Source organism: Hemicordylus capensis, chromosome 2 (assembly GCF_027244095.1).
Source record: "Hemicordylus capensis ecotype Gifberg chromosome 2, rHemCap1.1.pri, whole genome shotgun sequence".
NCBI classification, from domain to species: domain Eukaryota; kingdom Metazoa; phylum Chordata; class Lepidosauria; order Squamata; family Cordylidae; genus Hemicordylus; species Hemicordylus capensis.
This window is the reverse complement of record NC_069658.1, coordinates 206,791,819-206,817,231: the sequence shown is the minus strand read 5'-3', so window position 1 is coordinate 206,817,231 and position 25,413 is coordinate 206,791,819. Positions and strand designations below refer to the sequence as shown.

The following is a 25,413-nucleotide window of genomic DNA, read 5'->3' as shown; positions in this document are numbered from 1 at the left end:
TGCCTCTGAGTCCCAGTTGCAGGGGAGGAACCGCAGGAGGAGGGAGGGCAGGCCCCTTTCAGCTCCGGCCAGGAGGCTTGCTGGAGGTGAAAGTGTGTGGAACCGGATGCTGGACGAGATGGGCTTCCCCCTTGGGCCTGATCCGGCCGGGCTGCTCTGCTGTGCTGATGTTCCGACCCAGGTTTCCGCAGACGGGGAGCCTCTGCTTCTTGCCCAGTGGGTGGAATCGGCTGGTCCTTCTGGCAGGTCCCAGAGCAGCGTTCTGTCAGCCAGGCTGGGTTCCCTCTTGGGTGGGCTGATAGCTCGCCAGGTGCCCTGGAAGGGCCGCCTGGTTCTCCTCCTCCAAGCCCTGGAGGCAAAAGCGATTCTCCTGTGGAGGGTGGGCAGGGTGGGCCTCCGTCGGATGGTGCCGCTCCTCACACTTTGTGCACATGCATGTGCATATCTGCAGTCCGGCAGTCGCATTGTTTGGAGCACCGCAAAGACCAAGTTGCGAAGCTGTCGAGCTCACAACCGTGCGGTTGCTTGCAAGCAAGGCCTTGCCGGACTGTGGCCCTGTTGCTGGGCCTGCAGGCCAACAGCCTTGGGCTGGACTGTGCCCGGAGTGGCTGTCGCGATGAGGCTCTGGTGCCAAGCGCCTGAGCTCCAGGCCAGGCCTTCCTCCTGGGTCAGACCCTTGGACCGCCTTGCCCCCGGGGTCTCCGCTGACTGCCGGGGGCGCTCCCGAGGCCTTTTCCCGCCTTTCTCCCTGGCCGAGTGAGGGCCCCTCTTCTCCGGAGGAGCAGAAGCCGACCCTCTTTGTGGCTTCGGGCGTAGCAGGGTGCTGGGCGGGCGTGATCCCTTTCCCAGGACAAGGGCACGCACCGTGCACGAGAGAGCAGGCTGTGATCCGCCGCCCGGGAGACCTCGCTGCCCCGTCGCTGATGCCGCCGCGGGCAGCCGTTTCCCCACTGGGAGCAGGCGCATTCTTCTTTTCCTCTCTGCCCCCGCAGACCGGCACAAAAACCACAGCCCAGAGATCACAGCGGAGCGAGGAAAACCTTTTCCTGGTGGGACTTGGAGCAGGCCGTGTCCCGCCATCCCCCAGTCTTTGCGTGCCCGGCACGGTCTGCCTGACGCGCCTGGGAGAGAGCCGGACTTCTGCAGAGTTGCGATGGGATCTCCATGGCAATGAAGCCCTCTGAGAGACAAACACAGTGCTTGGAATTTGCCCAAAAACAGGGCCAGGAGCTGTGAAACAGCCGGGTCCAACTCCCCCCCCCACCGGGGTGCCTATTGCTCTCCAGCCCTGGAGCCGCCGCCCCCCCCACCCCCAGGCTGCTCCTGGAATACCTGCCATGTGTTTTGAAGTGTGTCACACGGAGGGCTGTCTTCCGAGAAGGTCCTTTGGGGAGAGGAAAGAGAGGCGAAGTCACGAGGAGGGCATAAATAACCCTGAACGGACCGGAGTAACAGTGTGAGCATCGGCGCAGGCCTCCAGAGGGCTGTGGCTGGAGCAGCCGGGGGACCCCAGGCGGAGCTGATGGCTCCGTGCCAGGCCCTGGGGGCGAGAGGCCCGGGGCTTTCTCCCTCCTAGCGGTAGGCAAGCTTCCCCTGTGTGCAGCCCTGGAGTCCGTCAGGGCCGCTGTAACAGCCCCAGAGGGCCTGTGAGCTTGTTTCCATCACCCACAGATGGAGAACGCTCTGTAGGCAGGCCAGGGGGGGGGAGGAGGGGGGTCCTCGAACCTCTGTTCCCGTCTCGTGTTTGCTCCGTCCTTAGCCAAGCGTTGTGAAAACAGGCGTTTGGCCAAGGTGCTCACAAAGCCAACCTGTTTTGTGGTGTGCATGCCGACCTCCGAGCCGTTTGCAGGAAGCTTTACTCACAAAACCTCTAAAACTGCCTAACCTCTAAAATCAGTCCTTATGCACCCTGTCATGGCTCTGTGTGTGTGTGTGTGTGTGTGTGTGTGTGTGTGTGTGTGAGAGAGAGAGAGAGAGAGAGAGAGAGGAGTTAGTGTGGCTCTATCCAGCCTTCACTAACACTTTGATGAGCTTATAGGAGAATCAGAATTGTGGCCCCACTGGGCCAGTCCCCTGCTTGCCACAGGGGCCATCTGGATGCCTGCAGGGAGCCCACCCCCAGCTGGCCCTGAAAGCAGCAGCCCACTAGCCGGTGTTCGGGGCAGACCCCCCCCGCCCCCCGAGCACGAGGGCTCCCAGCTGCCTCGGTGACCGGAGGATCAGCCCTGTGTGGGTTGATTGCCAGGTTGTGTCTCCGTGTGTGTCTGTGGCCCGGTTTGGCTGCCCCCAAAGGTGCCGCCTGTGGAGGACGCTCACCCGCCCGGCCTCCGTGGCTGCCTTGGCCCTGATGGGCGAGGGGTCCCAGTCCCCTTGCCCTGCGCGCCTCTGTGCACTGCCTCATGGCATCTGGAGGGGCTGGAAGGGGCCCCAGAAAGGAGGGCCTTCCTTTCCTTTCTCGGCCGGGGCGGCTCCCCTCCCCTCCGAGGAACGGCCTTCTGAGCCTCGCCCGGCTGGTGCTCCGCTCTTCCCGGGGATTCCTTGCTTCCGGCCTCTTTCTTTTCCAGGGGCTACCTGGTCGTGCTGCCTTCTGTTTTCCGGTCGGGGGTGGAGGAGTCCGTCAGCGTGACCATCTTCAACCCGGTCAAGGAGACGACGGTCCACATCCAGCTGGTGGTGAAAGGGGAGACGGTGGCGAGAGCTCACGGTGCCATTCTGGGTAGGGCCCTCACTTACATTCTGCGCCAAGGGAACTGGGGTGGCAGGCGGGTGGGGCGGGGGGGGGGGCTGCTCAGCATCTCCCACCCCCAGGCAGGAGCTGCAAGAGGAAGAGAGGAGTCCTCTTCGGGGAAAGAGGGTGAAACTTGATATTCAGGATGCCTGAGCTCTCTGTTTTCATTCCTGCTGCATTCGAAGCTTGCAGGCTGACTTTCTCCCAGGGCACTGATCTCCCACAGCCAAGACCCGTTGGGGGAGGCCCCTAGAGCCGTGACGGAGCCCCTTTTTGGCCTGCCGAAGGCCCAGCGTCAGTCCCTGGCACCATCTCCTGGCCTGTTTCCAGAGCACCCGTGGCGACCGTGTCACTCCGTGTCCGCTAAGTGTGGTTCCGTACGGCCTGTGTTTCGACATCGCTGTCCCCATCGCTGTCGGCACGGTGCCGTTCAGGGTTCCCTCTAAAAAGGAATCCCAGATGTTGTTGACTTCAGCTCCCAGAATCCCCAGCCAAAGGCCATTGCTGCTTGGAATGCTGGGAGTGGTAGTCCACAACATCTGGGAATCCCTGTTAGCTGGAGCGCTTGTGCTGTTCACATTTCCGAGGCCTTCTTCCGGGCTTTATCCTTGTGTTTTAGTCCTACAAGGTTGCATGTGCGTCACAAATAAATAGCGGCGTTTCCCCGTGGTTGGAGGGTTGCTCAAGCTGTTTACGTTTCCAAAACGGCCCTGCCAAGCCGAAGCATTCTCCTGCTGAACAGTGTGGGAAGCGCCCAGGCAGGGCTGGCGAGGGTCTCCTGCCTGAAACCTTGGGGGATGGCTGTGGACAGTGCTGAGTTAGACGGACGGTAGAAGGGACACTTCCAAGGTTCAAATGTGAATTATGAAACACCATGGCAAGGTGTGCATGACATCTCTGTGGTTGGAATTTTTTTTTAAAGCAAAAACAACCACAAAACCCTGCCACCTACGCTGAAGCTTCATATCCTTGCTTGTAAACAAGCAGGAACTCAAATGTCAATAACACAATTTTTATGACCTTGCCTGTTGAGTCTTCATTCAGAAATGCTTCTGTTCAGCCTTTTGGAGCTAGCAAATTTCAGCCACTCTAACGGTAACAGGAGCCATCGCCAGAGAGATGGTTGCTGGCTCTACATCCATATGGCTTTGAAGGGTCTGTGTACAGTAGCACAACAGAGTTGGGAAATAAAGTTAACCAATGGATTCCAGTGTCAAATGCTCGGCTCCGTGGGGATTTGTTCCCTAAAGCAATGCCAAGTTTTAAATGCCGTGTTCTAGACAGACCACCCCCAAACCAGCCTCTTAGTCTGGGGATTCAAAGTTCACTTCTCCAGTGATTTTCTTCTTCTTCTTCTTCTTAAGAACGTTGGGTGGCCTCAGCATCCAACTTACAGCCCTCCAGGACAAAACAGCATTAAACGTGTTTGGGCTCCTCTTATGAGGGCTTCAAAAGTACAGAGAAATCGGCTTCCTCTGAAATGGCAACTGCAAAACCGCACCACTTCTTTCCTTGGCTGCCTCCTGGTCCCTTTTTTTTTTTTCTAAAAAGGAGCAGGAACCCTGAAATCTTCCTTTCCGAAGCGAATCATGTGCTTCGAAAGGAATCCCACCCCCTGGATGTCGTGTTCCAGGTGCTCGCTCCCTGATTGGGAGAACTGAAAACGTTCCTCGCTGTATGTTGCTCTTCCCAAAGATGCCCTTGCTGGCCGCTGTTTCCTTTTCCTTTCGGTGTCCTGACCCTTGTCTTGTCACAAGAAAGGCCGTCTGCCAAAGCCTGGGCCAACCTGACTGCTGGCACCCCGGCCTGGAGCGGTCCTGGGCTTGAAGGGGTTGTTGGGGAGGCCCTCTCTCCTGGCCCAGGCAGTGTGGGAGGCTGCTGGCTGGGGGGGGGGTGCTTGGGCTGGCCAGGGTGTTTTGCAGGAGGTCCAGTACAGACCCTGGTCGCAGCTCCGGGAGGGCTGGGAAAGACCCCCAAGGGAAACGGAGCCTCCCCAAAGAGCCCGGAGGCCTGCTGCGGAATCGCGTAGCTGAGTCGGCTTCCTCTCGCGCTGGATCACGGCCTTGCACGTGGGGAGGTTGCTGCCAAAGGACAGTCTGGAAGATTTCAAGTGGGCTCTAGCTTGCGTTGTGTTTCTATGGGTCTGCTCTGCGCAAGAAAAGGTGTTGGCACGTCCTGACCTCTCTCTTTTCTTCTGTGTTTTGCAGGGAAAGGGACAATCAGGCTTAAGGTAAGTGTCAAATGGGAGGCCAGGCTGTGTGGGCGGGTGGGGGGAGCCTGCCCAAAGAACCGAGTCTCCGGCCAGGGGACATGGCGAGGTCTGGAGGGCCCTTCTCAGCTGTGAGGGCGGACCTCTGGCTGGAGAACGGGCCTGCACGGATCTCAAGCGCCTGTCCTCTTTCCTGCCTTCTCCTCCGCACTTCAGAGGAGGGGGTGGAAAGCTTCTGCTTTCTCACTAAACCCAGACCCCAGACCCCAGATCTTGTTGCAAACCACAACCCTGCCTCAAACTCGAGTGGATACCCTGGTCTGTTGTTACGTCTAGACCAGGGTTGGCTTGGGACGCCTTTTGGGTTGGGGCAGGCAGGACTGCTCTTGAAAAACCAGCCTCCCATAAGAACAGTCCTCCAGGGTCAGGCCCAAGGCCTATGGAGTCCAGCCTCCTGTTTCCCACAGTGGCCCATCAGATGCCTCTGGGAAGCCCACAGGCAGGAGCTGAGAGGGGCAGGCCCGCTCCCCTGCCACTGGTGTGAGAGGCATCCTGCCTCTGAGGCTGGCCTGTAGCCACCAGACTAGTAGCCAGGAGGAGTCCCATTATAGGAGGAGTCCCATTATATCCTATGAGAAAAAAATAAAAATAATTTTCAAAAATTCATTAAAAAAATCATACAAGTGTCCGATTGCTTTGGGGTCTGGGTGACAGGTACCCCTGGGTGCCAGCTACCATCCTACCCATTTTTGGGTGTCCGTTCAAACCAGTTCGAACCGGTTTGAATCGAACCACCCCCTGGTTCGGTTCGAATTCGAACCTGCAGCTCGAACCTGATGGCTGGTTCAGTTCGAATCCAAACCTCTGAACCACACCGGTTTGAATTCGAACTGGTCCGCACATCCCTACTATACATAAAGGGAAAGACTGGTCAGTGTCAAAGACAATTTGTAAATATACTCATGTATGAGTAGCATAGTAACACTAGAAACATAGTAACCCTCAAGAGTGTTCCTCCAAGCAAGTAGAAGCCTGAAAGCACACTACCTCTCCCGGAGACCCCACAGCTTCTAACAGAAGGCTAATTAGCAGAAAAGCCTCTGCAGCTGCATCCCAGAATAACCGTAACTATTTAACCAAACCAGATAACCAGTCATTAATTCAAGAAGGTGACAAAGACATTATTCAACAATGCTGTGAAGCCTGTAAACTGCTCCAGAGGGACACCAGGAAATCACACGTAAAGTGGTAATAGCCACAATCGTAATAAACAATACTTAAATAACCATTCAAATGGGTAACCACTGTAAAGCAACAACATCCAAAAAAGAGAGGGAAAGGCCTGGCTGCAGACCAGCTCCCTGGTGCAGCACAGACCACAGGCCCTGGCCAGGAGGTCAGCAGCAGCCCGGCCTGTCACTCCTCCTCCGGCCCGGCCTCAACCTGGCCTTTGCAGAGCGAAAGGCTGCTGCTTGAGTGCAGGGCTGAGCTTGCCACTGCCGGGTCCTTTTGCCAGTGGCAAACCCGGGCAGGGAGGTCTCAGCAGGCCTCTGGTGGCATAGGAAGCTGCCATATACCGAGTCTGACCCTTGGTCTATCTAGCTCAGTATTGTCTTCCCAGACTGGCAGCAGCTTATCCAAGGTAGCAGGCAGGACTCTCTCCCAGCCCTATCTCGTTGGAGATGCTGCTGGGAACTGGGAACCTTCTTCTGCTCTCCCCAGAGCGGCTCCATCCCCTAATGAGGGGAAGATCTTCCGGTGCTGACACTTCTAGTCTCCCCTTCATCTGCAACCAGGGTGGGCCCTGCTTAGCCAAGGGGACACGTCAGGCTGGCGACCCCCAGGCCGGCTTTCCTCTCCATGGTGTGTGGCGCTTGAGTCCCAGGCAGAGCCTCCAAGCCATGCCCGGCTTCCCACCCCACCTGCCTGGCCGTGGCCGTGGCGTCTAGGAACCCTCGCAGCGGCCTTCTCGCCTGGCCCGTCCAACTGGCCGTGGCTCTCCAGGGTGTGGGGCAGGGGTCTTTCCCCAGTGTGCCCCAGCGGGAGATGGGCCAGAGACGGGCCCCGGGGGCCTCCGGCCTGCCAGGCAAGGGCCCCGCCATAGTGGGCGGGGGGGGCAGAGCTGGGCAGACGGAGGCACCTCCTCCGGGCCGTCTCCCGGGCAGGGTCTCTGGCCCATCCCTGTGGGGGCCCGGCGAGTGGCTGGGACGGGACCCGAGACCTTGGCCGTGGTGCCCCCACGAGGCCTCTCCTGCAGCAGGGGGTCTGTTTTCCTGTGGGGGGGTCCCCTAGGTGCCTGCAGGGCTCCGGGGCCAAGCCCACCTGAAAGTCTGGGGCAACCGGAACTTGGCAGAGGAGGGCCATATCTTCCACAACTGCACCACCGTCACCATTGACAGCAAAGGGGCCTCGGTCTTCATCCAGACGGACAAGCCAGTCTACCGGCCCAAGCAAAAAGGTGAGGAAGAGGAGGAGGAGGAGGAGGAGGAGGAGGAAGGGGAGGAGGAGAGCTGGTGCTGCGGCCGCCCCGCTTTCGCCGCTTCAGCACAGCCCGCGGCTGCTCTGGCCTCCCCTGATGTGCCTTTCCTCCCCCCCCTTCCCCTTTTCCTTTAGTGCTGATCAACCTGTATATTGTCAGCCCTGACTTGCGGCCCATCCGTGAGAAGGTAAGCGTCCTTCCCCTTCCCCACTTCCCCGGCTGGATCAGGCCCCCCAAGGAGGCCCCTCCAGCCCAGCACCCTGTTTGCCTCTGGGGAGCAGCCCACAGGCAGGAGATGCAGACACGCCCTCCCTCCCTCCCGCTGATGTGGCTGCCCTGCAGCTGGTATCGGGAGGCATCTTGCCTCGGGGCTTGGAGGTGGCCTTTAGCCACCAGACTGCTGGCCCTTGAGAGCCCAGACTTCCATGAACTGGTCTAAGCCCCTTTTGAAAGCCTCCAGGCTGCTGGCTGTCGCCACACCTTGTGGCAGAGAATTCCATGGGTTAATTATGTGCTGTGTGAAATCATTGGGTCTCCATTCCTGGTTTTACTCTTTCCCCAAGTAGAGCTTTGGAGACCCAGACGAAAGCAGCCGTGTGTGAGTCGGGGTGGGGGGGGTGAGTGTTGCCCCCCGCACATTAAGGGGCCGTGTTTTTCCTTCCTTCCAGGTGGAAGTCTACATGGTGGTGAGTACTTGGCAGGCCCCAAGGGTAGTCCAGCCAGGCCCGGAGCGGGTGCATTGCTTTGTCACTCGCTGCCTCCTCTTGAGTGACTGAGGGATTGTGACCAAGCTCGTGGCTTGGACTTCAGAGCTTTCGCTGAGAAAAGATGTCGCTGGCCTGGCCCGGCTCTGCTCGAAGGCCCTCGCGGTGGCTGTGCTGGGACAGTCCTTCAGGCTGTGATTTGGAGGACGGTTCAGCCCCAGTGACGGGGTCTGCTCCCTCCCCCCCAGCTTCTGCCTCCGTGAATCACGTCGCCTGGGAGGCGTCCCATGACTCTCGGGGGGGGAAGCAGAAGCCTTTTGTCTGCCCGGGTTAAGCCTCCCGTTTTCTCCAGTGTCTCCTTCCGGCAGCCCACCAGCTCTTCCCTTTTGCTTGGGGAGCCCTTTCCGACGCTCCGGCGAGAAAGGTGCCCAGTTGCTGAATTGGGCTCTTGCGCTCCCTGCCTCTCCCCAGGATCCGCGAGGGTCTCGCATGATCGAGTGGCACAACCTGAAGCCGGCGTGCTGTGGTGAGCGGAGCCTCCTCCCGCGGCCCTGGGCGGGAAGGGCCGGTGGCCGGAGCGGGGCGGCCCCTTGCTAGCCAGCCACCCTTTCTCCCCCTTGGCAGGCCTCCTGAATGCGAGTTTCCCTCTGTCTGACCAGCCGGTGTTTGGCGAATGGTTCATCTTTGCCGACATGCAGGGGCACACTTACAACCGGTCCTTCGAGGTCCAAAAATACGGTGAGTGGCCGGCGGCTCTGCTGGGGTGGGGTCGGAGGGAGGGGGTGGCTCATTCCACCAGCACCCCCCGCGGACGGCTCTGAGGTCGGAGACCCAGCCTGGGAAAGGGTGTCGGAGAACAGCAGCTCCTGCGAAACGCTGAGCAACAGCGGATAAGGAATGGAAACTCGGAGGCTTGTCTCTCCATGGAAACCCGAGCAAGTTTGAGAAGAAATCCGAATGGGCTTTCCTGCCTCCTCCGTGTGGCATTTTCTCTCTCTCACACACACAGTCTCTAAGAGCAGAAGAATAGCTCTGCTGGATCAGGCCCAACAAGGCCCAGCGCACCCAGCCTCCTGTTGCCCAGGGTGGCCCGCCAGATGCCTCTGGGGAGCAGCCCACGGGCCAGAGCTGCGAGGGGCAGGCCCTCTCCCTTGCTGCTTCCTTGCCACGTCCCCCCCACGCCCTTCAGAGGCCTCTTGCCTCTCTGAGGCTAAGAGGAGGCAGCCGCGGCCGTCTTACCTCCTCTCCAGGGCCAGTGGCTGACCCCCTTCTCTGCCGCACAGGAGGGCAGGTCTCTTCCGCAAGGGGCCTTTCCCCCACCTGGCAAGGGCGAGCCCGGTTCCCTGCCTCTCTTCATACATGCACCCCTCTCTCTTGCAAACCTCCACAGGAGGGCTTGACCATGGCCTCCTCCCGCGCAGTGTGAGATGATGATGCCTTCCAGCATCTTCCTATATCGCTGCTGCCCAGTATAGGACCAGCGGGGATTCAAACCGGCAACCTTCTGCTTGTTGGTCAAGTACTTGGTTCTAGTTTTCTGAAGCCCATCATTCAGGCTGAGCGGTGTGCTGAGTTTCAGCAGGTAGCCAGCCAGCTTGGAGCAGAGGGGAGGGTCTACACACACACCCCATTTCTGTAGCAGATGCATCATCGCTGAGGATGTGTTAGCTTCAAGCCAGCAATCCTCAGATGGTCTCTGAACAGCTCCTGGGAGTCCTTAAAGTACCCCTAGGATGCTAGTCCCCTTTCTTGGGAACGCATGTGGTAGAGGATGTTTCTTCAAAGATGGCATCTGTCCTCTGCAATTGTGTTTTATTTATTTATTTATTTATTTATTTATTTATTTATTTATTTATTTATTATTTCTTGTTTACACAGTCAGACAGGTGTTATTGACTGGTTTGTTTTATCCAGACATCGAGTCCTTCCCAAGGACCTGGGATGCCAGAATTTTATTGTCAGTTGTTATAGATATTGTCGCAGAATATAGGCTGTTCCCAGTAAAGCTGCTTTTTGTAATTGGCTGATGGTGATTTCTGTGGCCCCGATGGTGTTGAGATGCTCTTCAAGGTCTTTTGGGACTGCACCCAGCGTGCCAATGACCACTGGGATTATTTTGGTCTTCTTCTGCCACAGCTTTTCAATTTCAGTTTGTAGATCTTTGTATTTGGTTATTTTTTTCTATTTCTTTTTCTTCTATTCTGCTATCCCCTGGTATTGCTATGTCGATTATTTTAACTTGTTTTTCTTTCTTCTCGACTTCAGTTATATCTGGTGCATTGTGTGGCAGATGTTTGTCTGTTTGTAGTCGGAAGTCCCATAATATTGTTACATCTTCATTTTCTTCAACTTTTTCAATTTTATGGTCCCCCCAATTTTTGGCTACAGGTAGCTTGTCTTTTTTGCAGATCTTCCAGTGTATCATCCCTGCTACCTTGTCATGCCTTTGTTTGTAGTCAGTCTGTGCGATCGTTTTACAACAGCTGATTAGGTGGTCCACGGTTTCATCTGCTTCTTTACAAAGGCGGCGCTTGCTGTTTGTTGTGGATTTTTTGACTTTTGCTCTTATTGCATTTGTTCTTAGTGCCTGTTCTTGTGCAGCCAGTATTAAACCCTCTGTTTCTTTCTTCAAGTTGCCATTCTTAAGCCATTGCCAGGTCTTGGTGATGTCTGATTTTCCACTTATATTGTGCAAATATTGACCATGCAGTGGCTTATTTTTCCATTTTTCTGCTCGGTTCTTGACTTGTTCTTTCTTGTAGGCCTGCTTTCTTTCATTGGTGTGGAATAGTTTTGCGTTATTGACCATTTGAAGTGCATCTTCTTCACTGTCCTTGATATATTCTTCAAGGCCTCTTTTCTCCTCCTCTGCTGTTTGATGGACTTGCAGCATTCCTCTTCCACCTGAGCTGCGAGGGAGGTAGAGCCTATCGACATCACTGCGGGGGTGCAGAGCATGATTGATGGTCATGATTTTCCTGGTCTTACGATCTAACGTCTCTAGCTCTGCCTGGGTCCAGTCTATTATTCCTGCACTGTATCTGATAACAGGTATAGCTTGTATGGTGTTCCCGCCATTGAGTTTGGACTTGAGGATTTTTCTATCTCTCCTGATGTATTCACTTCCAATTTTTCTTTGAACTTCAGTGTGTGCGATGTTATCAGCCTGGAGAATGCCCAAGTATTTGTAAGGTTCTTTCTCTTCCAGGTTCTTGATCTTGCTTCCGTTGGGCAGTTCTATTACTTAAATGGTGCATCTTTTGACTAGTTCACAAAGTTCTTGATGGATTCACCAATTAAATGCCACACAGCTCCGGGTGTCTTCCACATGTTGCTTTTCGCTGGCATCTCCTCCGGAATGGAGGGGGGGTGTTCACATCTCGGCCAGATTTACCTCGAGGTCCCTGTGAGCTCTTGGGGAGCGCTGCACACCCCATTTGGGTTTGCCATTGCGCATTAGAGGGTAGCCCAATGTGTATCCCAGGTCAAAAAACATCCATGTTTTGTGTCGTTTGGGGGCGGGGGGGCAACTTCGAACTGGCAGGAAAGCCTGCTGTGTGCAAAATGCCCTGGGGATTTATGAGGGGACATTTTGCTGCAGAAATAAGCAGTGGGGATCCAAGGTTAAAAGCAGCGGCAAGACCAGGTGATGGTGTCGGATGCAGATCCAGGGAGTCCTTCAGCAGAAGAATGGTTCTCTTCTGTGAAAGGGTTTTGAACGAACTGCAGGGAGAGCTTTTGAGGCTGCAGAGAAACAAAGGGGCGTTTGCAGGCTTGCAGCGTATGCTGTGGAACAGGAGAGGCAGGGGGCCTGGGTGTGTGTGTGTGTGCGCGCGTGTGGGCAGGTGTGGCCGCTTGCCTTTGAGCAGAGGGTGGGTGCCAGAGAGCCTTGTGGGTGCACCCCACTCTGTGCCCCACCAGCCCTGAGCTGGGGCAGCTGCCCAGGGGGGTCGAGGGGTGGAGCTGGGGGCCGGGCCAGGAGAGCGACTGGTCCAGGCCAAACCCCAGCCTGCCCCGGAAGCCTCCTTCGCCACCTTTCCTCCTCCTCCTCCGGAGCAGGAGAGCCCTGCTGGTGCCTGGCAGCCCCTCACCGGCCGCCTGGGAGACACTCGGGGCTCAGCAGCTGTGCGAAGCCAGGAGCGGGGCAGGCTCCTTCCAGCCCTTCCCAAAGGCCAGGCCAGACTGGCCTCTCCTGGGGCCCCGGAGCAGCAGACGAGGCTCTCCCAGTGCCACGGGGCAGACACGTGGGCAGCATCCCAAGAAGAGACCCAAGAAGGGGGGAGGCTCCCAGGAGTGCCCGTCCAGCCTCTCTCTCTCTCTCCCTTCCCCTCAACCCCGTCTTCTTTGGCTCTCTCTGTTAGTTTTACCCAGGTTCGAGCTGCGGATCGACCCGCCTCGCTACATCCGCGACCTCGCTGCCTGTGAGAGGGGAACGGTCCACGCCAGGTAAGGGCCGGGCCCAGGCTGGGGGCGCAGCCGGCGGCTCCCTGCGCTGGCCTCCGTGGACGCCTGGGGTCAGAAACGGGACCTTGGAGGCCTGGGGAGGAGGAGAGGGCTCTGTGCTCGGGGGGGGGGGGCGGGGGCTGCTGCTTCGTGGGGGGCGCTTAAATCGGGGGGGGGCTGCTGTCAAGCGGAAGGTGTGGTCCAGAGCCGATTGGCCAAGCCCCCCACCCCACACACAGAGCCTGCCTCCTGCCTGCCCCATGCTCTTAGGAGAGCCCCTGAAGCTGGCTTCTTTCTCAAGACTCCGGGCAGTCCTTGGGCTTCCTTGAGGGCTCTTGGTTGTCCTTCTGTGAACTGAAGATCCCGTTTGGAATGGCCTTTTTGCCTTGTGGAAGTTTCACGGCTGAGAGGCCGGACAAGAGTCTGTCAAGGACACTGGGGGGGGCAGCGTCTGGCCTCCTCCCCCCCCACCGGCTGCTCCGGGTCCTTCCCGCTTGGAGCAGCTCAGAGAAGCTCCCCTCCCTGTGATGGGGCCGCCCAGCTGGCTGAATCAAAACGTACCAGGAGACTCTTTGAGACATGCAGAAGAAGAGGAGGGAGAGGAGGGCCACGGGCCACGCGAAGATGACGCTGTTAGCAGGGTGGATGGCAGCCCCCAGACCTTGTCCCCCAAAGCCGGCTCAGCTGCTGCAGCGGGAAACTTGCCCTTCCGCGGTGCAGACGCGAGGCGTCTCTCCCCCACCCGCTCTGACCGGCAGCCTGTCCCAGGCTGGGAAGCTCCACGGAGAAGCCGAGGGGGCCGCCCCATGTCCATCATGGGCCCAAACCGACCGCTGGGCTCTCCTTTGAGCTGGAGGGCTGGCAGTAGGGCCGGCAGGGGGCCCTGTTGACCGGGGAGAGACTGGGTGGGGTGGCCAGAGGGTCCCCAGCCGTCTCTGCGTGCACGGGGGGGGGTCTTCCAGACCAGCACACCTGGGGGCGGGGGAGACCCCCAGGATTTCACTGCGGAGCCTCTCCTCTTTCAGGTACACGTTTGGGAAGCCGGTGGTGGGGAGGCTGACCGTGAACATGACCGTCAACGGAGTGGGCTACTACCGGCACGAAGTGGGGCTGCCTGTCCTCAAAACTGCTGAAGTGAGTGAGGGGGAGGGCGGGAGGGGGGAGGGCCGAGGGGGGCCCCTGCCTAGAAGGGTGTCCTCTGGTCTGGCCCAGGCTTAGGCCCCCCACCCCCCACCCCCGGCTGCAACGGTAGCCCAGAAGGAGGAGGAGGAGGACTCTGGAGGGAAGTGCATTTCTACAGGAGGCCAGGTCAGACCCACGGAGCCCTCAATATAGGGACATACGGGCATTAGAACAGCCCTGCTGGATCAGGCCCAAGGAGGCCTCTCGAGTCCCGTTTCCTGTTTCCCACAGTGGCCCACCAGATGCCCCTGAGAAGCCCCACAGGCAAGAGGTGTGTGCATGCCCTCTCTCCTGCTGCTGTTGCTCCCCAGCTGCAACTGGTAGCCACCAGACCTGTAGCCAGGGATAGACCTGACCTCCATGAATCTGTCTCAGCCCCTTTTCAAGCCATCCAAGCTGGGGGGGCCATCGCCACATCCCGTGGCAAGGAATCCCATTGATTAATTATGCGCTGTGTGGAAAAGGACTTCCGCTTGTCGGTCCTGAATTTCCCAACCTTCATTTTTAATGGGGTGACCCCTGGTTCTACTGCTGTGAAAGGGGGGGGATGTCTCTCTGTCCACCCTCTCCATGCCATGCATAGTTTTATCCACCTTGATCATGTCTCCCCTTAGTGGCCTCTTTTCCAAGGTAAAGAGCCCCAGACGCTGCAGCCTTGCCTCCTAAGGGAGGTGCTCCAGACCCCTGATCATCTTGGCTGCCCTCTTCGGCACTTTCCCCATTTCTGCAATATCATTCTGAAGATATGATGACCAAAGCTTTATGCAGTACGCCAGACGTGGCCACACCACAGATTAGTATAAGGGCATGATAAGATTAGCATTTTTATTTTCAGCCTCCTTCCTCATGATCCCTAGCACGGAATTGGCCTTTTTCACAGCTGCCGCACACTGAGACGACAGTTTCAACGAGCTGCCCACCACGACCCCAAGATCCCTCTCCTGGTCATCGACAGCTCAGATCCCATCAGCGTATATGTGAAGTTGGGTTTTTTTACCCCAATGTGCTTCACTTTACACTTGCTTACATTGAATGGCATTTGCCACTTTGTCGCCCACTCCCCCAGTTTGGAGAGATCCAGTTGGAGCGCCTCACAATCTGCTTTGGATTTCTCTACCCGAAAGAGTTTAGTGTCATCTGCAGATTTGGCCACTTTGCTGCTTACCCCAACTTCTAGATCAGTTGTGAACATGTTAAAGAGCACTGGTGATCCAGTTGACATCGTATACCTGGACTTCCAAAAAGCTTTTGACAAAGTTTATTATTTATTTATTTATTTATTTATTCATTCATTCATTCATTCGATTTCTATACCGCCCTTCCAAAAATGGCTCAGGGCAGTTTACACAGAGTAATAATTAATAAATAAGATGGATCCCTGTCCCCAGAGGGCTCACAATCTAAAAAGAAACATAAGATAGACACCAGCAACAGTCACTGGAAGTCCTGTACTGGGGCTGGATACTGGGCCAGTGGAAAGTTCCTCGTCAAAGACTCCTGAGGAAACTTAGCAGTCATGGGACAAGGGGACAAGTCCATGTGTGGATTGCTAACTGGTTGAAGGACAGGAAACAGAGGGTAGGGATAAATGGAGAGTTTTCACAATGGAGGGAAGTAAGAAGTGGGGACATTGTTGAACTGGAAAAGGTGCAGAAGAGGGCAGCCAAGATGATCGGGGAGCCCACCTGGAGCACCTTTCTTATGAGGCAAGGCTACAACACCTGGGGCTTTTTAGTTTAGAAAAAAGACAACTGCGGGGAGACATGATAGAGGTCTATAAAATCATGCATGGTGTGGAGAAAGTGGAGAGAGAGAAATTCTTCTCCCTCTCACACAACACTAGAATCAGGGGTCATCCCATGAAACTGATTGCCAGGAAATCTAGGACCAGCAAATGGAAGTACTTTTTCACGCATTGCATAATCAACTTGTGGAGTTCTCTGCCACGAGATGTGGTGACGGCCAACAACCTGGATGGCTTTAAGAAGGGCTTGGATAACTTCATGGAGGAGAGGTCTCTCAATGGCTACTAGTCAGAGGGCTACAGGCCACCTGCAGCCTGAAAGGCAGGATGCCTCTGAGTCCCAGTTGCAGGGGAGTCACAGCAGGAGAGAGGGCAGGCCCCTTTCAACTCCTGCCTATAGGCTTCCAGCGGCATCTGGTGGGCCACTATGCGAACCAGCATGCAGGACTAGATGGGCCTCCTTGGGCCTGATCCAGCAGGGCTGTTCTGATGTTCTTATGGTCCCAGTACAGATCCCTGGGGGACCCCGTTTCTTACTTCCCTCCATTGGGAAAACTGTCCATTTATTCCTGCTCTCTGTTTCCTGTCCTTCAAGCAGTTACCTGTCCACACATCAACCTGTCCCCTTATCCCATGGCTGCTAAGTTTACTTAAGAACCTTTGATGGGGAACTCTGTCAAAAGAGTTTTGGAAGTCCAAGTATACTATGTCAACCGCATCCCCTTTATCCACATGCCTCTTGACACTCTCAAAGACCTCCAGAAGTGTAGTGAGGCAAGACTTCCCCTTGCAGAAGCCCGGCTGCTTCTCCTTCAACAAGGCCTGTGCTTCTATATGCTTAACAATTTTGTCCTTGAGGACGCTTTCCATCAATTTACCCAGCACTGAAGTAAAGCTGACCCGCCTGTAATTTCCCAGATCCCCCCTGGATCCCTTCTTGAAAACCAGAGTCACATTGGTTACTTTCCAGTCCTCGGGTGCCTCCGAGGGGGCTGGAGGGGCCCAGAGTGCCCAGGCGGGGGCGGCAGTGGCGGCAGCAGCAGCAGCAGCATGGGTGCCCGCCCCCCTCCCCAGCAGCCTCCCTCTGCTCCTCTCCCCCTTTGGTGGCTGACAGATTGACGGCTCCGCCCACTTCGAGGTGTGTGTCCAGGACATGATGCCGGCGGACGTCCCGGAGCATTTCCGAGGGGTGGTCAGCATTTGGGCCACGGTGGCCAGCCGTGACGGGAGCAGACAGGTCACCTTTGACGATTCCACCCCCGTCCAGAAGCAGCTGGTGGACATCCGGTACACGAAAGACACCCGGAAGCAGTTCAAGCCCGGCTTGCCGTACAGAGGGAAGGTGAGGGCAGCGGGAGGGGGGAGAGAGCGCCGTCCTGGGGCACAGTGCGGTGGGAGGGCCGTTGTGGCATCGTGCAGCTGGGCCACCGAGTCCTGCCCTTGGGCTACGGGCGTGGCGCGCACCCGGGGAGTGGGCAGCCTTTGCTGTGGCCGGCAGCCGGTTGGCCCGAGATCTGCCTGTCCGTCCTGAGCCCACCTTTGCCTTTGCCCACTGCTGCCCTGCGAAATGCTCTCGAGCCGTCGGCAAGAGCGGGACGGAGGTCTTCCAGCCACCCGCAAGTCTGGATCACGCAGGTCGGCCCGCCCACCCCCTTCCCCCCAAGCTGCTCCACGGCCCCTCAGGAGTGGTGTGGGGAGAGAAGTGTGGGGGGAGGGCGGCGAATTCCTTCCCCCGTCCAGTAGGACGTTCACCTTCCCCAAGTCCGGAGGGAAGCCCGCCTCCTGGGTCCTACCCGGCTCTGGGGGCCTGCTCTGGCCCTCCTGGCCTCCGTGCCCCGCCCCAGCTCCCAAGAGCCCCCCACCCCCCACCCCCTCCATCGTCAGGGTTTCTTCTGCTGCTCTTCAGGTGGAAGTCACCTACCCGGACGGGAGCCCAGCGGACGGCGTGACCGTCCGGGTCAAAGCGGAGCTCACGCCCAAGGACAACCTTTATACCAGCGAGCTGCTGTCCCGAGGGGGCCTGGTGGAGTTCGAGATCCCGGCCATCCCTCCCGCTGCCCAGTATATCTGGCTGGAGGTGGGTGAGAGCCCGGGACGGGGCTGGTGGGCTGCAGTGCCCCCCGGGCAGACTCTGGGGACAGGAAGGGGAGGCACCGGCCCTTGGGAAACCCGGGGGCGGGCAGGTGGGCGGGCGGGGGGGGCCCAGTCCAGGGGGAGGGGGGGTCTGAGCCAGCCGGGGGCAGGAGCCGCCTCTCCTGGCCGCACCTGACACACCGCCTGCCTGCCTGCCTGCCTGCCTGCCTCTCTCTCCTGCCAGACCAAAGTTGCCGCCCTGGACGGGGAGCCTGTCGGAGACCAGTACCTGCCCAGCTATCTCTCCATCAGCAGCTGGTTCTCGCCCAGCCAGTGCCACCTCCAGCTCCAGGTGCCGGGGAAGCCCTTCCTGGTAGGCGTCAGGGCCACGGCCTGCCTCTCGCTTCCGGGGGGGCGTCCGAGGGGGGGCTCGCCATGTGGCTGCTGCCGTGGACTTGCCCCAGAGGTGGTGGTGGTGGAAAGCAGCCCTGGGCCTGTGTGGGGCAGCAGGAGCTATCTGGGCGGATGAGGCCCGGGGACAGGGGGGACACTTGCCCTCTGAGGAGCCAATGCCCGGAGGCCGGGGAAGCTCTCCCTCTCGTTTCTCTGTTCTCCCTCCATGCCCATTGCTTTTGTCTGAGGGGCTGCCGCTAACGGGACCTTCCGCGGCCTCCCACCCTTGAGCTTTCTGTCCGAACGGGGCTTCCGGGGTTCCAGCCAGTGTGACCCCCGTCCTGTGGCAAGGGGTTCCATAGATTCCTTTGTTCCCTCTGCCAGCATGGCACTGTGAGACCTGCAGGCCTGGCGTGTTCCATCCATGTGGGGGCCTGCTCCTTCCCTCCGACCTCCAGGCCTGCCTTGGTGGGGGGCGGGGAGCCCCGCCTCCAGACTCCCAGGGGCTCTCTTCTCTCTTTGCAGGTGGGAGAGGAGGCCCATGTCGCGGTGAAGTCCACCTGCCCCTGCGACTTTGCCCTCCACTACGAGGTGGTCTCTCGGGGGAATATTGTCCTCTCGGGGATGCAGTCCCGGAACGTGACCCAGCAGCGGAGCAGAAGGGCCACCACCTCCTCCTCCTCCTCCTCCTCCTCCTCGTTCTCTGGCCGGAGTGCCCATGTGGCACGTTTCCCAGGCACGGCTCTGCAGCTGAGCTGGGGGGCTCATCCCTCTCTAGGGGCGAGGGAGGCCCTGTTTGTGGGGTGGGGTGTCTCCTGGGCCCCCGCCAGGGGATGGCTGCTGGGGCACGTCTGTGGCCCTCCTGACTGTGGCCCTCCCCCCCGCCTCTGTTGCTTAGCCCCCAGCAACCCTCCTGCCCCCGAGGTGCAGCCCTGCGTGACCTCCCTCCATTTCTCGGTGACCCACGTGATGGCTCCGCTGGCCCGTCTCCTCGCTTACTATGTCCGGGAGAACGGCGAAGGGGTGGCCGACAGCCTGCCGTTGGCGGTCAAGCCGGCCTTTGAGAACCAGGTATTGCGGGGGGGAGGTGGCGGGGCGGCCGCTCTCTCTCTCCCGGGCGGGCGGCCGGTGGCAGGACGCTGGCGCTGCTCTCTCCCTCTCACTGCCAGGTTTCGGTGACCTTTTCCGCCAACGAGACCAGGCCGGGCGACTCGGTGAGCGTCCAGGTGCGGGCGGCCAGGGGCAGCTGTGTCTGCCTGGCGGCGGTGGACAAGAGCGTTTACCTGCTCAAGCCCGGATTCCAGCTCACGGCTGCCCAGGTGAGGCAGGTGTGGGCAGCGGGCAGCTCGGGCGCAGCTGAAGAGCCGCGGCAGGCCGAGGCGGCCCAGGGCGGAGGCGGACTGGGAACCCTGGTGCCCCACCTGCCTGCCCGCCCGTTCTGTCAGCCAGGGGACCCCTAAGGCAGCGAACAGCGGCAGCGCCCGGGGCCGTCGGGGAGCCCGGAGAGGCCCTCCCTGCTCCTGCCCGGCCTTGTTGCTCCTCTCGGGCGGGGAGGCCCTTCCGAGGCAGCCCGGCCCGGCTGCTTCCGGCAGAGGGGGGCACCCCCCACGCCCTCCGGCTCCTGAGGTGCCCTTGGCGCCCGCCTCTGCAGATCTTCCGGGAGCTGTCCGATTACGATGCGTCCGACACCTTTGGGCACGCCAAGGAGGAGGGGCACTTCTGGTGGCTGGGCATGGCCATGCGAAGACGCCGCCGACGCCGCCGACGCTCCTCCGTCTTCCCCTGGCACTGGGACCTCAGCAAGGACGCCCACTTTGCCTTCACGGTGAGGCTCTCTCGTCTGCCTGGGGTGTCGGGCGTGCTGTATGCAAAACGCACCCCCCCAAGACCGCCCCCTTGCGTCAGAGCGAAGGCCGCCCCTCCGCTCACCCCGGGAGCAAAGTGGGTCTTGGGCTGTTGGTTCCCACCACAGAAGGCCAGAAACTCTCCCTCGGGGTGGGGGGGGGCTGTTTTGCTGGCCTGAAACAACCGGATGACCTTGTCGTTGGGGTCCCCCCCCCGCTGTTTCATGAGTCCGGATGGTCCCCCCCAGCCCTTGCAGGGACCTTAGCCCCTTGCCCTGGACCCCGGGAACCTTGGCAGAGGGGGCCGCTGGCTTGCTGGGAGAGGGGACAAGAGCCCCGGTGGGGACGGTGGCTGTTCTTGGAAGCCAGAGAGGGAGGTTTGGAAGCCGGCCTGATGAAACGGCTCTGTGTGTGTGTGTGTGTGCGCGCAGCTGTCTTGGGGGGGGGGGCCAGAGGAGGTTTGGGGCCTTGGCTGCCAGCGTGCCCACCTGGGGTGCCAGTTGTTGTTGTTGTTGTTTCCTGGGCACGTCACGCTTGCCAGCTGTCCCACCTGGACGAATCCTGCTGATCTCAGCCCCGCTCTGTGCAGCGTCTCGCTTTCCCGCCCGGCGGCCCGGCTTGCTGCTGCTTGTGGGAGCTCCCCGGAGGCGGCACCCACCAGGCACCCATCCCACTGGGTGCCTGGTGAGCCAGCTTGAGGTCTGGCCCCCAGAGGGAGGAGAGTCTGGCGCTGGCAGGGAACCCCCTTCTGCTGCTCGCCCCGCCCCGGGAATGCCGCCCTCCTCCCCTGCCCCCTGAGGGGAGGCAGGCAGGATTGGGCCGGCCTGGTGCTACCGAGCTCCCGAAGAGAGGCTCTCCTCCCGGGGAGGAAGGGCTGCCGGGAGGGCAGCTCAGACCCCCTTGTCTAGGAGAGGTCCAGCAAGAGCCGCGGCGGCTGCCCCGAGACGAGGAGGAGGAGGAGCAGCCGTTTGCTCTGGGACGGGCAGGCTCTCCACCTCCAGAGGGAGGAGAAAAGGGATTCCCCAGGAAGGACCCCCCCCAACTGCCCTTCTCTCTTCCTTCTAGTGAACAGCCTTCACCCAGGGGGGGTCCAAAGGAACTGCATCCCCCTAGGATGCGAAGGCCAGGTAAGGCCCCTCCCTCGGAAGCGAAGCAGGAGCCCCCGCCTCGGGAGGGCGCTGAGGGGCTTCTGCCCAGACCCGGGACCCTCCAAGCCTAGCCTGCTGCGGAAGCCCCTCCCGGGCCATAGGCTGCTGCCCCACTGAGGGGTGAAATGGGCAAGCCCCCAGGAAGGGAGTTCTGAAGCCAGGGAACGCACTTGGGCCTTTTAGAGAGAGCTGGTGCTGCCGTCGAGTCGGTGTCGACTCCTGGCGACCACCGCAGAGTTTTCCCTGTGGCTATCTGGGTAGAATACAGGAGGGGTTTCCCATTGCCTCCCTCCCGCACAGTATGTCAGCAGCTGCTACAAATATGTATTTCCTAGGCGCAGTCTGGGAAGCCCACCGGCAGGGATTCGAACTCACAGCCTCTTGCTCCCTAGGCGAGCTGCTTCCCTGCTGGGCCACCGCAGCTGATAAACATTTTCTGTTTCTGAAAAGTCTTCCTGACTAATCAGGGGGCCTTCTGAGTCAGGGCGTGGGGTGCTCACAGGGGCAAGGGGTTCTCCCCACAGCAGGCTTGACTACACACTCGCAGTTGTCCCCCAAAACCGACCCAAGGAGCGGGGTTTTTTTTTTACCCCGGATATAAACCGGGCTGTGCTCTTAAGGCGCAGTGCAAAACCCGAATGGGGTGTGAAGAAGAGTTTCCCGGAGAGCCCGCAGCGGGGGCTTTGGGGTCGATCTGGCTGAGAGGTGAACGCGGCCCCTCCATTCCGGAGGAGATGCCGGCGAAAGGGCTTCAGAAGCCCCGTGCCGGGCAGTGCCCAGGAGATGCCAGCCTCTTCCCCCAAGACAGGCGCGGGCAGGGGCCCCCTCCCCTCAGGCCCCTGCTGTGTGCCAAGAGAAGGGACCTGACGACCCTGTGGTGAAGGCTGCTCAGCAGACAGGAAGGCAGAAGCCCCGGAGGAGAAGGGGCCGGCCGGCCCGAGCATCTCCCCCACCCCGTCCTCCCCAGCCCCCCACCCCGCTCCTGCTCCGGACCCTCCTCTTCTCTCCAGCTCTCCGCCCCCTGCTGCTGCTGCTGCTGCTGCTGCTGCCGCCCTGCATGTTGTCTTTCCCAGCTCCGCTTTCTCTGGCTCCCTCCATCGCCCGCCGCCGTCCCCCCGGGGGGGGGAGGCTTTCTCCTTAGCAAGCCCTTGTCCCCCCCTCATCCCCCACAGCCTTGCAGTGGGGGTCCCTGGCTTTCCCCCGGGGGACGAGGGGGTAGGGGGCAGCCGTGCTGGGGAGGCGCAGAGAGGTCTTGCCTTGGGCCGACCTCCCCTGGAGGGGGCAGAGGGGAGAAGGGGGGGGCTGGCCCGCCCAGGCGTCTGGACCGAGGGTGACGCCGCCCTCTGCCCCCGCTCAGCCCCTGGGTGGACCTTGCCGGGCCGGGGGGGGGGCGGGGAGTGGAGGGGGGGGTCCCTGAGAGGCCTGCGGGGGGGCCTGGCCTGGCCGTCCCTGGTGCGGGTTCCTGTGCCAGGCTCCCCCCACCCCACCCCGTTGCCTCTCCCTCCACAGCCTGGCGGGGAGCGCACGGCTTGTCCCTCCTCGGTGGGGGAGGCCGACCCCCTCTTTGATGGACGGGTGTCCTTGTTGTTGTTGTTCTCGTTGCCTAGGAAACCGGCTTGGTCGCCATGACGGACCTGGTCAGTCTGAACCACAGGCAGCGGGGCGGCATGTATACCGACGAGGCCGTCGCCGCCTTCCAGCCCCACACGGGGACGCTGGTGGCCTCCGTGCACCCCAAGGCCATGCCAAGGTAGAGCCGCCGCTGCCGCCGCCTGCTCGGGAGAGGACGCTTCCTGGGCTGCTTCTTCCTCCCTTCCGCCTGGGGCTCTTGGCCCCAGTGCCGCCCTGGGCGAGCCTCCTCCGCGCAGCCGCCCTTCTGCGCTCCCTGGCGGGAAGCAGCCGCAGGAGACCCCGGTGGTGTGGCTCAGCGGGCAGGAGACCCCTGGTGGGCCGGGGGCCGGGGGGAGCGGGGAGCCTGGCCCTGCCCTTGTGCCCGGGGAGGGGAGCCAGGAGCCGCCCTGCGGGTGGGCACGGCGGCTGGAGGCGGGTCTGCTCCGGGCCCCCTGCCAGGCGGGCCGCTCTTGGGGGCGGCCAGGCGCCTCCCTTCAGTCTCTTCTGGGCCGGAGAGGGGGCCTGCCGGGAGAGGCCTGCTGCTGCTGCTGCTGCTGCAGGGAGGGGGCCCTCTTCTCCACGGGAGAGCCCCTCCGTGGCAAGCAGACGGTCTCCCTCCGGGCAGCCCCTGCGGGCAGCATAGGCCAGGGTGACTCGACAGGGACGCCGCCAGGAGTCCGGCCCCCTCCCCGCCCCCCCCCCCTTGGCCCCTCCCCGGCGGCGTCCCTCACTTGGGCCTCGGTGCTGCTTGCCTCCCACAGGGGGGAGAAGAAGAAAAGGACCTTTTTCCCGGAGACTTGGCTGTGGCACTGCTTGAATGTCAGGTACCCCCCCCCCGGGGCCCTGCTCTCTCTCTCCCCCGCCTGGCTGCTGGGGTCGGGGGCCGCCTGGCCTGGCCTGGCCTTCCCTCGGCCCCTCTGCGGGTGCCGCTCTCCCGGTGCCCAGCAAGGCCTCCCCCCAGGGGCCAGCTCTGCTGCATGCCAGACAGGCTCCCTGAGCAGGGGGGCAGCTTCCAGACCCACATCTCTGGGAAGGGGGACCTTCTGCCCAGCGGAATCCCTTCCCAGGGACGCCAGAGGGGCCGACCCCGGCTTCCGGCTTCCGGCTGCCGGAGCGGGCGGCCCAGTGCCGAGGGGCGCCCCCCTCCCGCTCCTGCTCCCCCTGGGTCTGCCCCCCACTGCCCAGGGCGGCACTGACTGCTCAGCGTCCCCTGGTGTTCCCTGCAGCCTGGGCAGTGACTGGCCCAATCCTGCGCGGTGCAGAGAGACCCTGGTGGACGCCGCAAGGCGCCCTTGTGCTGCTGCCGTGCTCCCCAGAAGCCCCCCCCCACCGCCCCCAGCACTTCCAGCTGTTATTCCAGCCATTCCTGGCACCTTTGGAGCAGAGAAACGGATGCCTGATCCCTCCCAGACGCAGCCCGGAGCCGGAGGGGAATCTCCCAGCCAGCTGTTGGGCATCAGGAGGCGCCGGGAAGGGCATTTGCACCGGCTCCGTCGAGCACCAGACGGGATTCCCGCCAGAGCTCCGCTGCTAATTGGGAGCAGGGCGGGGAGAGGGCAGCAGGCTTGCCCCCCTGGGCGTGGGGGGGGGGGGAAAGGTCGCTCGATAGGCTCTCTTGCTGGCTTCCCGGGGGGACCCGATCCGTGGGGCTCTTGCCTGCCGCAACGGCAAACGGCCCTCCTCCTCGGAAGAGGAAGCAAGAAGCCCGGGTGGCGGCGGGGGGGGTGTCCTCCCAGCTTGGCTCTTGCAGCGTCTTGAGCTGGCAGTGACCCCCCCCCCGGCTCAGGTGGTGATCACGTGTGAAAATAATAGGTTGATTCTGCGGGGGGGGGGGAGGAACAATTTCCGGGCTCTGCCCCCCCAGGCCCTGCTCTCATTGAGCCAAAGGGCCCTTGTGGGAGGGGGCAGGGGGGTCCAGGGGCTGAATCTCTCCCCCCCCACCGCTTGCCCTTTCTCCTCCTCCTTTTGGGGGGGGGCAGGATTGCAAAGATGCAAACCAACCAGGGCCTGCAGCAGCTCTGAGCACAACCCGACAGATAAAGTTTCCGCCCTAAGAGGGGGATCCTCCCGAGGTCCTCAGGGGGAGCTCCACAAGCCACCCTGAGCTCCCTTCCCTTTGAGCGTGTGTGTGTGGGGGGGGGGCTGTTCTGCCAGCCTCCCCCTCCCCAGAGAGCTTGCTCCAAAGCTGTGAGGCCAGCACGGAGCCTCCCTCTTAGAGGGAGGGAGGGAGGGAGGGAGGGAGGGGGCCCCCTGGGTGGCCCTCTCCCCTGGGGCTCCCCTGCCTGGGCTTCTGCTTCCGCCCCGCTCTCCTCTCTCTGCTTGCTGAGGCTGCCAGTGGCGACGGTGGGGGCGGCTGAGCCGGGGAATTCCCATCTCGCTGCGCTCCAGACCCTCTGCCCCCCCGCCCCCCGGGGAAGACCCACGGTTGTGGAGCGCTGGCCTTATGTGCGGGCTCCCTGCTGCTGCTGCTGCTGCCGTTTTCGTTTGGGGCAGGAGCTCCCGGCCTGGCCCCCGGCTCAGCACAGGCGTTGGCTGCAGCAGCACTCTTGACCCCAGTGGCTCAGCCTCTGCTCTGAGCCCCTCCAGCACAGCCAAGCCCACCGCTGCTGCATGAGGCGGGCGGTTCCGCTGCCCAACCGCGGTTCCCCTCGTGTCCCTCCTGCAGACCTCCTCCCCTCCAGGCGGAAGATGTCCGCCCATCCCAGCTGAGCAGCTGCCTCCTCCCCAGGCAGGAGCCCCCTCCCCAGTTCTGCCTGGGGGTGGGGTGGGCTTTCCCCTGGAAGGGGGAAGAGGCAGCTCCGCCCAGTCAGTGGTGACCCCTCCTCCCCGCCCCCCCCGCCCCGCTCTGTTTTGTG

General features: G+C 60.8%; 1 protein-coding gene across 3 annotated transcripts in view; it reads left to right on the top strand.

Annotated features, from left to right (window-relative positions):
* CPAMD8 (C3 and PZP like alpha-2-macroglobulin domain containing 8) overlaps positions 1-25,413 on the top strand; it is a 52,811-nt gene that overhangs the window by 2,146 nt on the left and 25,252 nt on the right. For 2 of the 3 annotated variants that reach the window (XM_053291711.1, XM_053291710.1), the window contains exons 2-19: positions 2,565-2,716; positions 4,936-4,958; positions 7,230-7,395; positions 7,551-7,603; positions 8,085-8,102; positions 8,592-8,646; positions 8,745-8,858; positions 12,482-12,566; positions 13,589-13,697; positions 16,604-16,831; positions 17,396-17,566; positions 17,807-17,935; positions 18,481-18,691; positions 18,854-19,026; positions 19,125-19,274; positions 19,607-19,780; positions 22,555-22,697; positions 23,320-23,382. In XM_053291711.1, coding sequence (XP_053147686.1) covers positions 2,565-2,716; positions 4,936-4,958; positions 7,230-7,395; positions 7,551-7,603; positions 8,085-8,102; positions 8,592-8,646; positions 8,745-8,858; positions 12,482-12,566; positions 13,589-13,697; positions 16,604-16,831; positions 17,396-17,566; positions 17,807-17,935; positions 18,481-18,691; positions 18,854-19,026; positions 19,125-19,274; positions 19,607-19,780; positions 22,555-22,697; positions 23,320-23,382 — 2,217 coding nt within the window. Of the gene's footprint in view, positions 1-2,564; positions 2,717-4,935; positions 4,959-7,229; positions 7,396-7,550; positions 7,604-8,084; positions 8,103-8,591; positions 8,647-8,744; positions 8,859-12,481; positions 12,567-13,588; positions 13,698-16,603; positions 16,832-17,395; positions 17,567-17,806; positions 17,936-18,480; positions 18,692-18,853; positions 19,027-19,124; positions 19,275-19,606; positions 19,781-22,554; positions 22,698-23,319; positions 23,383-25,413 lie in introns of those variants that run through there. The other variant, XM_053291712.1, reaches the window with a different exon arrangement.